Source organism: Nerophis lumbriciformis, linkage group LG05, assembly GCF_033978685.3.
Source record: "Nerophis lumbriciformis linkage group LG05, RoL_Nlum_v2.1, whole genome shotgun sequence".
Classification (NCBI taxonomy): domain Eukaryota; kingdom Metazoa; phylum Chordata; class Actinopteri; order Syngnathiformes; family Syngnathidae; genus Nerophis; species Nerophis lumbriciformis.
The window spans coordinates 45,611,647-45,630,332 of NC_084552.2; the positions used below are offsets into that span (position 1 = coordinate 45,611,647).

The 18,686-nt window shown below is 38.9% G+C and overlaps 1 protein-coding gene across 4 annotated transcripts in view; it reads left to right on the forward strand.

Annotated features, from left to right (window-relative positions):
- Positions 1-15,297, forward strand: part of lrch4 (leucine-rich repeats and calponin homology (CH) domain containing 4) — a 48,777-nt gene extending 33,480 nt beyond the window's left edge. Inside the window, exons 13-18 of one of the 4 annotated variants that reach the window (XM_061960050.2) lie at positions 987-1,044; positions 1,174-1,242; positions 1,350-1,426; positions 1,501-1,638; positions 1,728-1,805; positions 5,439-7,246. In XM_061960050.2, coding sequence (XP_061816034.2) covers positions 987-1,044; positions 1,174-1,242; positions 1,350-1,426; positions 1,501-1,638; positions 1,728-1,805; positions 5,439-5,645 — 627 coding nt within the window. In that variant the 3' untranslated portion in view covers positions 5,646-7,246. Of the gene's footprint in view, positions 1-986; positions 1,045-1,173; positions 1,276-1,349; positions 1,427-1,500; positions 1,639-1,727; positions 1,806-5,438; positions 7,247-15,126 lie in introns of those variants that run through there. The other 3 variants (XM_061960052.2, XM_061960049.2, XM_061960051.2) reach the window with 3 other exon arrangements.
- Positions 15,298-18,686: the final 3,389 nt, after the last annotated feature.

Sequence of the window (18,686 nt, forward strand, 5' to 3'; positions counted from 1 at the left end):
ACACTATTTTGCATTTCTTGTGTTTGTTTCACTGAAATGTTTTATCTGTTTTAATAGCTAATCTTTTATTGTTGTACTGTAAATATTTTTTTGTACAGTAGCACTTAAAGATTTATTCAAATGAAAAATGCGTAACAAATAAAATCTATTCTAATTATGTATCACTTCTGCCGGGTATTGTCTGTCCTACTCTGTTCAGGGGTACTTGAACACACCATAGAAACACCTGCCTCGTTTCCTCTGAGGAAAGATCTATCATCATAATTCCGTGCTGCGAGAGCACAGCTTGTAGGTTTAATGTGCACAACTGAATGGCTTAGTTGCTCAGACAGTAATGTGCTTATAGAATTTTAGATTGGGGTATGTTGTTTGTCTCTTGTTTTCATGTTAGCATTTAAGCTAGCGAGCTGGCACCAGTAAGTCCGCTGTGGCCCGTGAGTTTATAGAAGTGCAATTATTGGTTTTTAGATCATTTTAATTTAAAAGGGTAATAATAACCGTCGGGGGTGTCGTCGTCGTCATTGTTTTTATCGTTACATCCCTACAATATAGTCTTTTTTTCCCGGTGAAAAAGGCAAACACCGTGTCTTTTTAGTTGTAATTCTGATTGGATCGCCGCCGTGATTTATCCCGCCCTTTTCTCCATCGTACTTTGATTGGATTGATTCCTAACTTGTTCTACGCACCTAAATACCAAATTAAATATGATTGGATTTTGTCTTCGTCAATAATTTTAGTCAAATTTTTATTCTTCTACTAAATTGTCGATCAATTTCGTCCTTGTTTTCGTCAACGTGGATTTGTTTTGACTCGTTAGTCCTATTTTAGTCAGGGGCAAATAGGTTGTGGACGATAACTAAGACAAAACATGTTAGTCAACATAAATAACACTGGCAGTAAGTAGTAATAATAATTCTTTACATGATATTGTAAATATGTTTCACTTGTGCAAACTTCCAATGTGTCAAACGTTTCTTTTTCCACAGAGCACTGAACACCTCGTGTGTTCATCAACACTTCTTCAGCGCTCCAGAAGCAGGACAGGTACCTCAAACACACACATTTGTAGCTCATATAAATGTATATGCTTCCTGTTATCCATGTGCTTTGGTCTGCTTATAGTCATACACTAGCAAAATATGAAGGAAAACAAGTAAAATGGATATTTTCCAGAGGGACTGTCCTCCCCAAAGACGTCTCCTCCGCCTGCAGAGAGCCAGAAACCCAACAGCTTCCTGTTCCGTACGTCCTCTCGCAGCAATGTCAGGCCTGCGGGTCAGTGTTACAAAGCAGCGCTGATGTTGACTAAATTGACTTGGTGCCTCTAAGTCTTCCTTTGATGTCCTCAGGTGTGTCTTCCTTTGAGTCTCGCATCACAATTCGTTCGTCTAAAGAAGAAAGCGCGGATGTCGCGCAGCTCCGCAAAGTAGGAGGACTTATTCCGAAGCTTTTTTTTCGTCTTCATGTGTACTTACTGATGCTGTTGTCCGCCCCCTCAAGACGCTGGAGACACGGCTAAAGATCACCCTGTCGGAGGACCTGGGGGAGGTGCTGTCCAACGGCACTGTCCTTTGTCAGCTGGTCAACAGCATCCGAGCTCGCTCTGTGTCCATCATTCACATTCCATCCCCTGCAGTGGTGCGTCTGTCCACAACGCCCACTTTAGCAGACCACTACGTACCGCAGTCAACTTTTTGTCTTACGTATGATGTCGTCTCATCTTTCAGCCAAAACTGAGCTCAGCCAAGAGTCGACTCAACGTGGAACACTTTCTCGCTGCGTGTCGCAAGCTGGGCGTCCCCGAGGTAACAATGAATACACAAATACATGACATTCTATTTTAGGTCTGCAGTTTTTTTGATTAGTAATCGAGTAATCTATTAATTGATTTCTTTAATTAATCAAATAAAACACTTTATTAGCTCAATGTGTTATAGCACCAAATTTTAGGGAAAAAGTTGAAATACACAAGGATTTTTCTGCTATCTTTTCTTGTTTTTTCTTGTAATTGCACATAACTTTTAGATTGCATTCTTAACTTGAGAGCATCACCATTATATTTAAGGTAAGGTAAAAAGTAGTGTAGCCTAAAACTAGCTAATAAAAAGTCAAACTACTAAAGAAGGTTTTCTGATAAAGTGATAGTTATAAAATGTTAAAAAATGTTTTGACACTTGTGATATTTGTTGAATAATAAGAAAACACATTCTGTAATTTTAATTATACTGTATATATTATTCTAAATTGAGTGAGAATGTATTTAACAATTCAACACATAACACATTTGATAAGGTATTATTTGGAGGTGTGGTATTTGATTGTGGGACAAACTAGATGCTAAAATGTCCTCACATGTGTTTGAATACAACATTCGTTATGCGAGTCAAACGTGTACGATGGCGTTATCTGCAGGGATGCAACGATTATAGATTTACATTGTATGATTATGGTCTGAGTAATAATCATGGTTTTGTGATTACTATGCGTTGATTAATTTCACAACCAAAAATGTATAAAACCACATAGATTTTGATAGAAATAACAGTCATCAGATATTATGACAGTACAAAATATCTATACACTAATAGTATTAAGAATAAGTGAACATAATAATTGTATAATTAATATAAGACTAAGCTTAACTTTATTGATCCCCATTGAAAAATAGTACTTAAGTGGGTAATAAACAGTTACTGTCAACTTTCATTCATGCATGTTTATGCATTTGTATAATCTATCTTATGCTGTATGGACATAATTAGATCTCATGGTATAGTGCTGTTATTCTACAAGCTTCTGATGTTATGCTAGTGTTTTACACTTGCTATATTAACTTCCAATGCCTATCTTTTATTCAACACCAACAAAATAAAGCAATCTTTAACATGAAATGGTCACTAAATGAAGCCCTTGACAGAAATACCCGTTGCTGTTTACACTGAACGGACTAAACGCTAAGCAACTTGCCGCTAACATAATTTAACTGTTATGTCTTACCTTTACTTTGGCGTGTAAAGCTGCACCATATTGAACATCTTAGACCATTTATCAGGAACTTTCTTTTGGCAGGTTTTGCAAATGGTCATCTTCACTGACTTTCTGGTGTATTTTCAAGTACCCAAATGTTCCCACACTGCCAACTTCAGATTTTTTGGGAGTGGGAAAATTTAGCTACTTTGCGCTGCTGCCATTTTTAAGCTAAAGTGGCATACAAGCTTGTCTCTCGATAGGTGCGTACAAACGTGTGCACCGCTGTTGTAACTTTGTTTTCGTTGCATTCAGGTTGTGATGAAAATAATCTACCAACATAATGTCAGTTTCTAGCAATCGAAAAAAATTGAAACGCACGCTGTCGTGGAGCGTTTGTGCTTAAATAACTGACTCTTTTAATCACGGTTTATAGTAAAAGCGGTTAATCGTTGCATCCCTAATTAAAGTGGCTAACAAAAGTATCTATACCCCTTGAACTTTTCCATATTTTGTCACATTACAACCATAAACAAAGGTTTTATTGGAATTGTATTTGAAACGCCAACATAAAGTGGTATACAATTGTGAAGTTGAAAAAAAAAGTATGCTTGATTTCTTCACTTTTTTTTTTAACCAAATAAAGTGAAGCGGGCATTGCGAAAAAGTATTTAGCCCCACTCTAATAACTTTGTGGAACCACCTTTTGCGGCAATTGTAGCTGCAAGTCTTTTAGGGTATGTCTCTACCAGCTTTACACATCTAGTGACTGAAATGTTTGCCTCGTTTTCTTTGCCAAACAGCTCAAGCTTAGTTCGATGAACAGCAGTTTTCAGATCTTGCCACAGATTCTCGATTGGGTTTAGGTCTGGACTTTGATTTAGCCATTCGAACACATGATTTGTTTTAAACCATTCCATTGTAGCCCTGGCTTTATATCTATGGTCGTTGTCCTGTTGGAAGCTGAACCTCCACCCCAACAGGTTTTCTTCCAAAATTGCCCTGTTTTTGGCTCTATCCATCTTCCCTGCCCTTGCTGAAGAGAAGCACCCCCAGAGCATGATGCTTCCACCACCATATTTGACAGTACGTTTTGCATTTTGGCCAAAAAGTTCAATTTTGGTCTCGTCTGACCAAAGCCCCTTCTTCCACGTGTTTGTTGTGTCTCAAACATGGTTTCAGGCGAACTGCAAAAAGGACTTCTTATGGTTTTCTTGTAACAATGGATTTCCTTTTGCCAGTCTTCCATAAACACCACACATGTGCAGTGCATCAGTGCATGATTAATAGTGGTCCAGGGGACAGATTCCCTTAACTAAGCTGTGGATCTCTGCAGTTGGTCCAGAGTCACCATGGGCCTCTTGGCCGCATCTCCGACCAGTGCTCTCCTTGTTCTGCTGTAAGTTTAGGTGGACAGACTTTCTTGGTAGGTTTACAGTTGTGTCATACTCTTTCCATTTGTGGATGATGATGAACAGTGCTCTGTGAAAAGTTCAAAGCTTGGGAAATCTTTTTATAGCCTAAGCCGGCTTTAAACTTCCCTACAACTTTTATCACTGACGTGTCTGGCGTGTTCCTTGGATTTCATGATGCTGTTTGCTCTCCAATATGCTGTTAACCAACCTTTTGAGATCATCACAGAGCAGCTGTATTTGTACTGATATTAGGTTACACACAGGTTGACAGTATGAGCAAGCATCATGCAACTTCTGTAGGCAATTGGTTGCACTCAGAAAAAAATGGGCTTTTGCACACTGCAATTTGTTTTTTTATTTGTAAAAAAATGTTTTTGAGTCGTGTATAATTTTCTTTCAACTTTAAAACTATACCACTTTGTGTTGGTCTTTTACATACAATTCTAATAAAATATACTTATGTTTGTGGTTGTAATTTGACAAAATATGTAAAAGTTCAAAGTGTATGAATATTTTTTTAAGCCACTGTATCTGCCAAATTAGACTTTTACCTTGTTTCTGCTGGTTTGCTCCGTAAATATGCAGGTTTTCCCGGTAATGTTCTGCTTCATCGATGTAGTGCCAGCTCTGTGTGTCAGTGCAAACATAACCACGATGTCTGTCTTTTGTCTGTCGTTTTTCTTTGAGCCATCTCTTTTATTTATTTATTTTTTTGCCTGTTTGCCGCCCACACCCACACACCACCGCTCTTATGTGCGCCCGACTGGAGCAGTCTTGCAGAAACAATGCCCGCGTATTAGAAGTCCCAGGCACCCCATGATGTCTGGATTTCATACATTTTAATAAGTTAAACTCAACTCAAACTTCCAAATACAAGTCTATGTTTTCTTATGGAATTAATCATTGCAGCCCTAGTCTGCTTTCTAACTGGACATAAAGTGCTACGTGTTGCAACTGTTTGGACTGATGTCTTCAATCACACCAGTCACCAGTCCAAACTTGACTCTGCTTTTGTCCTAACAAAACCTCTCAAATGTTTAATGTGTGTGTCCCCAGATGGACATGTGTGTGTGCTCTGATGTGCTTCTATCTAAGCTGCCCAATGTGCTGCAATGTGTCAAGGCCTTGCTGGCCCTGGAGGAGGGGGGCCTGGACAAGCACTCCCTGCCTTCGTCCTCCTCGTTGCTGTCCACAGATTTCCTGCTCTTCTACTGTGTGGCCATGGTGCTGCTCTACGTTCTCTACTGCTACGTGCTCACTTAAGCTACATCCCATAATAATAGCAATCAGGACAGCAGTGTGAGTGTGCAGCAGGAAATGCAAAGCAAGGAAACGCTACACTGGAACATTTCAGGTTAGCACCTAAATAGTCTCGCCAAGCCTCCACACCACAAGTTCTTTGAAACATCTGACCACTTCACACATGTAAATGACACACTACAGGTCACTAGTACAGGTCCAACATATCTTACCATTTTCCATTTATAGTTTGTTTTTCTTAATTGCAAAAAAACAATTTCAGACAGGCAATGTTATTCAAAACATTTTTATTTTTTTTTGCGAGAAAACAAGAACGCCATGTGCGTGTCTGTATGCTGACATGAAGCAACTGTGAATGTCTACGTTATCATTTTGAACCTTCTAGATGTGTGTCTAAACTCCAAAATCAACGGATGCAGGGGACCATTTTGTTACGTTTATTTATATTCAGTTTTGTAAAAAGGCGCACAAAAGGTCAACATTTCAGCTTTTTCTATTTACATTGTGCCTTTTCCCCTAAGTTTTGCTTTTATATTTTTTTTGTGCAATAAGGCGCAAATGGCCCCCCGCCTCGCACTTAGGACACCACTGTTCTAGAACTCAACTAACACGCACCACTTTGACCCTGTTCTGCTTCATGCGAGCAGCAGGGGGCAGTGTTGCTGCATCAAAGGCCCAACATGGTTTGAAAGTCTATTTTTGGGGGGCCAAACTAAAAAGGTACAAACCACGCACGTGTACATATATGTATATATTTATATATACATACATACTTACATATGTTTTTTTATGGTTACCAGGTGACGTTGTAAAAATGTAAACAGGTGATTAAATTATGTATTTTCTTTTTATTTATTTTGAGTGTTTTTTCCACACAGGTAAGAGGGCTACTATGATAGATAAAAGGTTGAAGCTTACAAGTGACAGGGAAATTATTCAAGCTTAAAATAAGAAAATATGATTTCCCGGAAGCTTATTGACTGTTTCTACTTGACACTCGTGTCTGCCTTATTGCACATAAACAGTTAAAAAGAACTTTATGAAAATATTTGTGTTCCTTAAGAGAATTCTAGGGCCTTGACACGAAGTAAACGTTGATTTCCTGCATTTGTCACAGTAGCTTAAATGTTTTTCAGCTGCTGTTTTTCTACCGGCATGCAATTTGCATTGAAATAGTTTGAATAAATACAGATGTATATTTTATCTTTACAAAACCAAACCTAACGCTGGTTTTTGCAGTGTCCACAGAGCCGATATACACTTTAGTGACATTTTGTACATGACGCTCTGGGTTTTTCAAGTTGACGTCAATTTGATTTGTTTGCCTCTCCTCTTCCTGCTGTAAAGACTTTTATTAAAAGCAACTTTGACTTTGCCGTTTGCGCATCTGTCTGCTTTCCTCACGGGAACATTATATTGGAGCAACAAAATGTGTGCGTGATGAAGGAACCGTTGATTGGCTGTCTCCTCACACGTGACTTACTCATTCAAAAAGGCGCGCGTGCATCGAGACGCATCTGACACTACTTTGCATTGCCGGTGTCGTGCGAAGCTTGTATCTCTTGCCGCGGGAGCGCGCATTGGGGGCGGAGCTCTGTGCCTTGTTCAGACAGGTGTAGCACTTCCGTGTTATTAGCGATGTCAATGATTTCAAATACTCTTTATGTGATTAATAACATGAGTCCAAATTGACAAGTTTGGCACCATGCAGTGTGGGTGACGCTAAGTATCTATAGACGCTAAGTATCTATAGAATAAAACACATGCTAGTACAGGCCTGGGCAATTATTTCGACACGGGGGCCAAATTTAGAGAAAAAAATGTGTCTGTGGGCCGGTATATCTATTTTTTAGGAACACTAATGCAAAACCTCACAATAATGTCTGATTGAATGCTAAAAAAGTTATGAAAGACCGCCTTAAAAAACGGAATGGATTTTTTATTTTTTTTTACTGAATGAGCCAGAATGTACATGAAAATAATTAAAGTGGGGTTTACAATATCAACTATGAACGATAAAACACTGAATATTGTCAACATATGAACGTCGATTGACATATTTAACAATAAAGCAAAACGCAGCAAACACAGCGAAATACGAACGCGAAAAAACGAAAGAAAACCCACCTATCTGATATATCACTAACCTTTACAACTTTGTTGTAAAAATCTTCTTCCGCGTCTGTCCCTGACACCCGCATTTCAGGCTGGCTGCTCTGGAAACACTCTGTGGAAACGCTCCCCACCCACACTGCATGGTGCCTTGTCTGAGCTAGCTGAGCATAGTAACTATAATTAGGTTACCATATTAACTAGTATATCATGCAAAAGCGCAGATTCCAACCATTGAAATACTTTGTATAGTTCAAGATTTACAGTCATTTGAAAAAATCACTACAGTACATCATAATGGCAGCTACACTTTCCATCTTAAAGCTCTAAAAACAAATATTTGGGAATGTCCTGCGGGCCAGATTGAAAGACCTAACGGGCCGCATGTGGCCCCCAGCCTTACTTTGCCAGGGTGGGGGTGTCACATTTTATGGCAGCACAGAAATATGATGTATCCCCTACTATTGTTGTAATGAATAAAATGAGTCCAAATTCACAAGTTTTGTCTGTACACATAATCCTAATGTTAGTACATACTGGGGACGTACGTAGGACATATTTTCTGGCATAAATTAGGTGGGTTTTTTTTGTTTTTGTTTTAAACATGGAATAGAGTCTACTCTGTAGTGTTTGTTCCCACTATATTGGTGTTACTTTATAATCTATCAGAAGATGAAATAAACAATAAACCAAATGACATGATGTTGTTAATGTAATTTGCAGAAAATAAATAGACTGACCAACAGTTCTGCAGCATGACACCGTATACAATAGAGAAGCGTGTGCAGCGATGTGAATACAAATACAACATGTAATGTACCGATGATCAAAAGCAATTGATTTGATTTGATTTTTATTAAGAATCCCCATTAGCTGGTTGCCTCAACAACCCACTAGTCTTCCTGGGGTCCACAATTCAATACAATTACAAGTAAAATCATATAATTATAACTACACAATACAGATAAAAAATAAAAGCATCAATAAGAAAACAAGCAAACAATTTACAGTCACAGAATAATAATTACCATATAAATATAACTCCACAATATAAAATCAAACAAATCATCAATGATTTAAAGACTCACATAAAATATTACTCTCTTTTTAAAAACCTGTTTACTTTCAATGCCGGTGAGAATTCGAGGCAGGTTATTCCAGAGCGATAAAGATCTATAAATAAAAGATTTCCGCAAAGCATTCTTCCTGTGACGAGGGAGTATAAAATGCCCCTCACTATTTATTCGGGTCGGAATGTCACATGTTACACCAACAACATTTTTGACAAAGCATGCAACCTTTATTTTTGTGAAAATGCAATAAAGGCACAGTTAACCCTCTTTTTGGCATTAAAACCACATTAGTCCAGGTCCATATGAAACATTTCTCGAGTTAAAATTCTCTAATCTGGACTATATTCTACTTTTAGATTTTTCCAATTTTTTTTCCCAATTTTTTTTTACTGCGATAAAGGCACTTTTACATTTTTTAGACATGTACATTAGTCCTGGTCCAGAAAAAAAGAGCTTTTTACCTAAAATCGGGATTAGATTATCCCACAGACCCAAAAGATTAATAAAAACACAGTTTGTGAAATTTGAAACCTTTATTATATTTGTAAAACTGCAATAAAGTCACATTTAACCCTTTTTTTAATATACGCACCACTAAAAAACATTTTATCAGTGCTTCTCAAATAGTCGTGTGGCCTCCTGGAAGGAAGTGGTGGGGGGTGTGAACATCCTTTATCAGTATCAAACTGCACTTCGAAAAGTTGCACTACAAAACGTGTTCATTGTAACCATTTTGGACTTCCTCCTTTTCATTTAAATTGTATGTTAAAGTGTTTTATACATTGTGCTCCTGAGCAGTGTTCTGAAAATTATTTTTCAAAAGTAATTTATTGTAATTCGTTACTTTAACCAAAACGTAATTGAATTACTAACGGAATTACTCTTTAATAAATGTAATTAATTGCCAAGGAAAGTAATTTATACATTACTTAAAAAAAAAATAAAACTTTAAATACCTGGCATATGCATTTGAGAGGCGTTTAATAAGAGCACGGTGTGTGGCGTCTGTGCTTTTAAAAGGCGGGGCCTGTAGCCAAGTGATGTGTGACATCTTTGAGGGTTGTAACAGAGCTGTGTTTGTTAGCTTTAACCGTTAGCAGCGTCCTTTGTCGACGTTGACATCAGCTCTTTTGAATCTTTTCACCAGATTGTGTTACCTCTGCTTAATAAATAGATTGAATGTTCTTCGATGGCTGTCATATCTTCTTGTCAACAAACGGTGTATTGTTTGGATGGCAAATTTGTCACGTCAATCATTGATTTGTTCAATATTCCCATCGTGTACGTGTGCGTATATTGTCTGTTGTGTCTTAATAAACATCTAACGTTATGAAGAGGTGTACTTCTAACAATTTTATAGACAATACTATTTTTAGTCGCGGCGGAGAGCGCCTCTTTTAGTGCTGCTTGTTGCGTTTACCAGTAAAACGATATTTCCTGCATTGAACTTGCTGAACTTATGACGCTGTCTTGTTGACATAAATAAAACCACTTCTAAAGTAGCGTGCCACGTTACACCGAGCTATCGCTAACAGCGTTGTAACGGACCTAAAAGTAAATATATTACTCGTAACTACAAAAAATAACGGCGTTACTAACACTGTTATTACGAACACTGCTCCTGAGGTAATGTTGCTGATCAATTTATTTTTAGGTTTACTGGAATTTTATTTTTCAGTATCAAATGTTTCAAATCAGTCTCAAAAAATGTGTATATTTCATATAAGGATTTATTTTTTTGATTTCAGGCAAATCGATTTATTTTAAATGTTTGCTGTTACAGACTAAAAATAAAGTTATTTGTTGGAAATTGATCTATTTTTTTTCTTATTTGTTTTCTTTAATGTTAATAAGGATCCAACGTTATGAAGAGGCAGTGGTGTACCGTCAGGGCCAGCAAGGCCTTCTCTGCTGGCCTAACATAACCAGAAATCATGAGCATAATTAAAGATATATTTTTGTTTACTTTTCCTAAATATCTAAAAGTATTCATATTCTCTTCATGTCATATTATGCTCCTTCCAGTGTTTTTAGTTTTAGTTTTTATCCAATCAGAATTCAGCTAGCATATGTTGCCATGCTGTACCAAATCTGCCTGAGGCCTTCAGAATCAACAATGCGGGCGTCTGTGCACTGTAAGTGAACGAGGACATACAGTTGATAGACAGTTGCGATAGCCAATCAGATCACGAGTTGTTGATAGTAGCCTAAGTAGCCTGATGTTAACGATACTATGATTGGATACTCACTTGTCATTCCAAAATGAGTATCCAATCACAAGTTGCTGTTTAGCAGGAAGCAGGAAGTGTTGACCCACAAGATGTCATTGTGGCTTGTGCAGCCCTTTGAGACACTCGTGATTTAGGGCTATATAAGTAAACTTTGATTGATTGATTGATGAAAGGAGAAAAAAACGTTGATTAGGTGGCAGATATAAAGTTATGTTATGTGTTAGGTAACATAAGAACTCCATTACCCAGCATGCCACAGTAGTGAGCATGCGCAGTAGCCCGGTTTAGGTTGTAGCCATGCCGGCAGCTGGATGTTATTGACGAGCACGCTGTGGAGTAAACTTTAAGAACTCAGTCAACATGCCTAGTCTGCATCTTTTATGATTAGACAAGACAAGGACATAAGGACATTTAAAGAGAAAGTACATCTTGTGAGACAATGTCGGCCAACCCCGGAAGCTCGAATGGGTTCTACTAGTTGTAAGTTCAAATATTTTATTTCTTTATTTTTTCACATTTAATACGTTTTTTTGCAATTGTAATTTTGACAGTACCACATAAGATGTTTTAATTGCTGATGCGTTTTAATAGATTTTTAAATGCGCTAGAAAATAACCTGTTATGTACACGGTTGATGTGTTTCAATGGCCAGTAGTGCGTAAATGTGTTCCTGTATAGTATTTCTCCAGCAATGGTCATGTGGTGACATCAATGATGGTATTTTTGTCAGGCCTGGGTCAGAAATAGGACTCAGATGCAGAGGTGGGGAATAATCCGGCAGGCTTTTATTTTGAAAAGTTCCCTTTTCACCTCTTGAGTCAGGGCAATACAACAACGGCTATAAACTGTAACAACTAGGCGAAAATAGTGTGTGTCTGTGACAACCATTGGTACTTTAACTTTAACTTTAACAAGGTTTCACAAAATGTTAAACCGAAAGTCACTCCAAAAAGGAGGAAACAAAAATATCTCTAACTACACCAGCGAGGAATATCCATCCCATCCATTTTCTACTGCTTATTCCCTTCGGGGTCGCGGGGGGCGCTGGAGCCTATCTAGGCTACAATCGGGCGGAAGGCGGGGTACACCCTGGACAAGTCGCCACCTCATCACAGGGCCAACACAGATATAACTAAGAAATTTAAACAACAAAAGATGCTCCATTAAGGAGGGAAAAACAATGAGCTATAAAGTTTATACACCAATTCTTATCTAGAGAAATAATTAACAAAAGGTCACTCAAAAATGAGGAAAAGAAGAGACGGTAAAAGTAAACTGAACTCACCACTGCGAGTGCGACTTGAAAACTTAAACAAGAATTCACTCTGCTTATGAGGAGAAAAGGAAAACTCAAAATACCAACTCGGAAATTCAGGATCTGGATAACAAGACGAGACAAAGCTTGGGTATGATGCTGGAGATGCACGAAACATTCTGGCACAGAAAAAAGGGAGGCGTGGGCTTACAAGACACATGGCGGTGATGGGGAACAGGTGGAAACAATCAGGAATCAGGGATGACTTCAGACTGATGACACAGAAGGAAGGGCAAGTGACCTGAAACGAGAGAAGAGTTACTTTTCAAACTAAAACAAGAAATTCACAAGACCCAAAAAAACCAAGACCAGACATCCCTCACCGCGGTGTGACAATTTTGAGAAGTAATCATTGAAGTCTGACATCACTAAAGACCTAGGTGGGAAACGCCCGGCCCGCCACATAGACAATACTACTTTTAGTCGCGGTGGAGAGTGTTTTCTTCTTCTACCTAGGGGTGCATAACAAAAATTAGAGATGTCCGATAAATGCGTTAAAATGTAATATCGGAAATTATCGGTATCGTTTTTTTTTATTATCGGTATCAGGTTTTTTAATTTTAATTTTTTTAATTAAATCAACATGAAAAAACACAAGATACACTTACAATTAGTGCACCAACCCAAAAAAAAAACCTCCCCCATTTACACTCATTCACACAAAAGGGTTGTTTCTTTCTGTTATTAATATTCTGGTTCCTACATTATATGTCAATATATATCAATACAGTCTGCAAGGGATACAGTCCGTAAGCACACATGATTGTCCGTGCTGCTGGTCCACTAATAGTACTAACCTTTAACAGTTAATTTGACTAATTTTCATTAATTACTAGTTTCAATGTAACTGTTTTTATATTGTTTTACTTTCTTTTTTATTCAAGAAAATGTTTTTAATTTATTTATCTTATTTTATTTTATAATTTTTTTTAAAAGTACCTTATCTTCACCATACCTGGTTGTCCAAATTAGGTATAATAATGTGTTAATTCCACGACTGTATATATCGGTTGATATCGGCAGGCCCGGCCCTAACCAATCTGGCGCCCTAGGCAAGATTTTAGGTGGCGCCCCCCCACATCGGCAGTGAAGTGTATATACTCACAAGAAACCGAATAGCTTTGTCTTTGACCTTTTTTTTTTTACTTACAACTATACCTAATATATAAAGGGGTGGAAAAGTGACTATTACCTGCAGGGCAAACATTAGCTAACCAGAAGGCAATAACAATGTAAACAAAAAACACCTGCTTAAAAGATCTAATACAAATGTCCCTGAAAAATGTAAGGTGGGAGTACTGTAATTACCTAACGTTACATTATTATTTTCCATAACAATTTAGCCCCCTCCACAATATTAACCCGACGTTAAAACAGAACTAGCTATTTATTGATTAGCAATTGCCGAATCATGTAACATTAGCTTAATGCTAAAAAGCCGGGTTACTATCACATTCTGTAACAGACAAATAATTTCATGTTCGGCTCACCTACCTGCTACCTCTGTCTTTTCTCGTTTCTCCTCCTCTTCTTTTCTCTTTTTTCTTCCCTGGGCACCTGACAGTTTTGGCCGTTTTGACATCTTGTGTTGATTTTTTGATGTGGTGACGTCCAAAAAGAGTCATGATACGGGAAGGGAGGGGGCGCACCGTGCGGGGGGGGGAGGGGTGGGGAATGTTGTAACAAATAATATTTCTATTAAATAGGCTTTACTTTGCATTTTAATTAACGTGGGATTATTTTTTGTATTTAGAAATAATAGTACCAACTTTTTTTTCTTTTCTTTTTTTCTCTCCAACATTTGTGGCACTGGCGTGGCGCCCCCTGATGGACGGCGCCCTTAGCATTTGCCTATACGGCCTATGCCACGGGCCGGCCCTGGATATCAGTATCGGTAATTAAAGAGTTGGACAATACCGGAATATCGGATATCGGCAAAAAGCCATTATCGGACATCCCTAACAAAAATAAACTGAGAAGCAGTAGTTTATATGAATTTTCATGGTCTGTGGGATAATCTAGTCCAGATTTGAGAAGTTTTTGATCTGGACTTTGACTAATGTAGTCTACATGCCTAAAAAGGATAACATGTGCCTTCCATGCATTTTCACAAATTAATAAAGGTTTCAAAAATCCCAAACAGTGTTTTTATTAATTGTCCGGGTCTTTGGGATAACCTAGTCCAGACCGGAGAACTTTAAATATAGTGGTTTTTATTCTGGACCTTCAGTCATGTTGTCTTCCTTCCTTAAAAAGGGTTAAATATGTTTTTTTTAATTTTTTTTTACATTTTCACAATTACAGTTGGCTGTTAGTCAACATTTAGTCAACATCCTGTCAAACATTGGACAAGAAAATGGATAACAGAGCTGTCATTTTCAATGAGTACATCATGCTTGTCATTGTCTCATACAGTGATTCTCAAACTGGCAAGTTAAATATTCAAACACAGTATTACTGTTCAAACGATGTGTAATGTTACAGTGGCCCAAAATATTAAATGTACTTGTTAAATATACTTGTTTTTAATGAATACTTGGGCGTACTAGGCTACTGTATTTTAATGTTGGTCGCTATATGGTGGTACTTGGAGAATCAAGTTTTTTCTGTGGCCCTTGGTGGAAAAAGTTGTGAGAACCACTGGTCTGTTATGGAGCTTTGATGCCATTTCTTGTATTTTTACAAAGGCAATATGAAAAATGTTGAAAAACAAAAAAAGCAAAAGACTGACCACATTCTTGGTCCTCGCTCAGGATTCCTTATGCTCACCTCAACTCATCGCGGAGGAAGACGGCCTGAGTCGACTGGCCCACACGGTCCAGGTTCTGGTGGGACTGGCTGACGGATCCACGTGACTGCAAGCATTCAGAACCTGCAGTCAGAATGTTTGACCTCCCAACGTGAAGTAAATTGTCTGCAAAAGACTTGCTGGGTGTTTTGTTTTTGTCCCACAAGGACCATAGGGACCCGAGCGACCTTTGAACCCAAGCTCAACTATATCGGCTGGTGATGCATTCAAGGGCTGTGCCAAAAAATGTGCTTAATATTGGTTCATTAAGTATGTCCTTTGCGGCCAAATGATCAGAGTGTGTGCTACAATATTTCATTATCTGTGAAGAAAGCACACTTGGATGCAGTTTAAAGTAGTCGGCTGTGGCCTCAAAACCTGACTTTTTATGGGTGGTGGGTGCAGATGGTAGAGCAGCCGTGCCAACAATTTGAGGGTTCCGGGTTCGATTCCAGCTTCCGCCATCTAAGTCACAGCTGTCGTGTCCTTCGGCAAGACCCTTTGGCTCCTGATGTGAAGTGTGAAGTGAAGTGAATTATATTTATATAGCGCTTTTTCTCTAGTGACTCAAAGCGCTTCACATAGTGAAACCCAATATCTAAGTTACATTTAAACCAGTGTGGGTGGCACTGGGAGCAGGTGGGTAAAGTGGCTTGCCAAAGGACAAAACGGCAATGACCAGGATGGCGGAAGCAGGGATCGAACCTGGAAACCTCAAATTGCTGGCACTTGATGGCTTCTGCCATCAGTGTGTGAATGAGTGTGTGTGAATGGGTGAATATGATGACGCGCAGTATAAATACACAACATTTACCAATAAGGCCTTGAAGTATTAGCATCTGACAGCATGGAGCTAAAAGGCCATCTCGAACACAGGTGTTCAACATGGGCATGCAGGGGGCGCTATGACATTCCTGGTTGCTTTTTTGTAATATTTTTTTTTATATTTAGCACTGGAATTTCTCCTCAAATGGGAATGTTTTTGAATACACCAGAACATTGACCCCACACACTGTCATGTAGTTGAATGTGTGCAAATAATGCTATTACAACACGAATCACCAACAACTGTATTCATGCTAGCATTAAAGATAACTAGCGTTTAGCGCTCTAGTTGTCAGCTAGCGATTAGCGTCCTAGTTGCCAGCTAGCAGCGGAAGTTGTCGGCTTGGGATTAGCTCTCTCGTTGCTAGCTAATGATTAGCGCTCTAGTTGTCACCTAGCGAGCAACACATTGATTCTCAAATGGCAGACTCCATTGATTGATTGATTGATTGAAACTTGTATTAGTAGATTGCCCATTACAGTACATATTCCGTACAATTGACCACTAAATGGTAACACCCCAATACGTTTTTCAACTTGTGTAAGTCGGGGTCCAAGTAAATCAATTCATGGTACATGGTACTCCATCTTGTGGTACGCCTAAGATTAGATTCATTATTTAAGTACAGTGTTTTATTTCCTATATTCAAACAGTGTTACTGTTCAAACTGTGTGTAATGTTACAGAGGCCAAATGTATCAAATATACTTGCTAAATAAAACCTGGCCCTTGTTTTTAATGAATACTTTGGCCAACTACGCTGCTGTATTTTGATAGTGGCCATTATGGTGGTACATGGAGAGACAAGTGTTTCCTGAGGTGTTACTTGGTGAAAAAGTTTAAGAACCACTGTCCTAGTTGTTTACTAGCAATTGGCGCGTTAGTTGCCAGCTAGCAAGTAGTGCGCTAGTTTTCCGCTATCAATTAGCACCCAAGTTGCCAGCTCGCGATCAGGGCATGAGTTGTCAGCTTAGGACAAGCTCTTCAGTTGCTAGTTAACAATTAGCGCTCTAGTTGTCAGCTAGTGATTAACACCGTAGTTGTTAACTAGCGACTAGTACGCTAGTTTACCGCTATTAATTATCGCTCTAGTTGCCAGACAGTGATTAATGGGCTAGGTGCCCGCTAATGATTTGTGCGCTAGTTGTCAGCTAGCAATTAGCGCATTACTTGTCAGCTAGCGATTACCATCCGAGTTGTTAGCTTGCGATTGGAGCATTAGTTGCCAGCTAGCGATTAGCCCTCTAGTTTTCTGCTATCAATTAGCGCACTTGTTGCCAGGTAGTGATTAATGGGCTATTTGCCAATTAATGATTTGTGCGCGAGTTGTCAGCTAGCAATTAGCGCATTATTTGTCAGCTGGTGATTAGCGCACTAGTTGTCAGCTAGCGATAAGCACACACGTTGCCAGCTAGCAATTAGCACACTAGTTGTCAACTTGGGACAAGCTCTGTAGAAGCTAGCTAACGATGAGCGCTGTAGTTGTCAGCTAGCGATTACCACCCTGGTTGTTAGCTAGCGATTGGCGTATTAGTTACCAGTTAGCGATTAGCTTGCAGGTTTTTCGCTATCAATTAGCGCACTAGTTCACATCTAGCTAGCGATTAGCACACTAGTTGACGGCTAGAAATTAGCGCTCTAGTTGCCAGCTAGTTATTAACGTGCCAGTTGCCAGCTAAGGATTAGTGCGTTAGTTGTCAGCTGGTGATTAGCACACTATTAAGTATGGCACAGTAACAAGGTACCTTTAGGACCAGTTTAATGTCAAATACAATCATTATTTAATCCAGGATATGTTAGTACATAGGGGACCCCCGCTCCTTATCTCCATCAGTTTGGGGGCCCTTGGCCTGGAAAACAATGAAGACCCCTGATAATCTCAGCAGATTTGCAAAAGCAGCTGTTTGCAGTCAAATGCAGTTGTCATATAAAGTCATGTTTTGCAGTTACCTCCATTATTGCTTTATTTCTTTTGTGATTTTTAGGAATATTCTCTGCATTTAACGCAGGGCCTCAAACTCAATTCAACCAGGGGCCGCTGAGGGGAGTCTGGGTGAGGCTGAGCTCCACAAACGACTTGCTTCAGAAACATGTTTTCACCACGTGACTAAATGTGTTGACTACTTCAACCAGCAGCCATAAAGACCCTGAGCTCAGTTAAGCCTTAAGTCATGCTAAATGTAAAACTGAAAGTAAAGATGGTATATTTTGAGAAGATGGTTGCTTACAGGAAGTTGCTCTTTGTGTTGCCCAACGTGTCATTTTTGTGTCTGCGCCGTTAGTACCTTGTTGAATTCAAGATTGCCATCAAATATTTAATTATTAGCCCCCCAAGGTGCACGGGCTGCAATTGCACTAAACTATGAAGTTAAGTTGAGGACCATGAGTTTAAGTGCCCTTTATAAGCTCTCTATACAGCTTTTACTCACTCTTTTAGACTCTTCCTCTGCTCTTAAACACTACACTCACACACACACACACACACACACACACACACACACACACACACACACACACACACACACACACACACACACACACACACACTCTAAAACCAACTTAATTTGAACACCTCAACGGGTACTGAAATGTCAATGTAGTCAGTAATGCTTTTAAACCTGCGATGCACTAAAAGACCACCTAAGTGAAAGTGAAAGTGCTTAGGTAACGCAAAAAAAGAGTTAAAAAAAAGGCCACTCT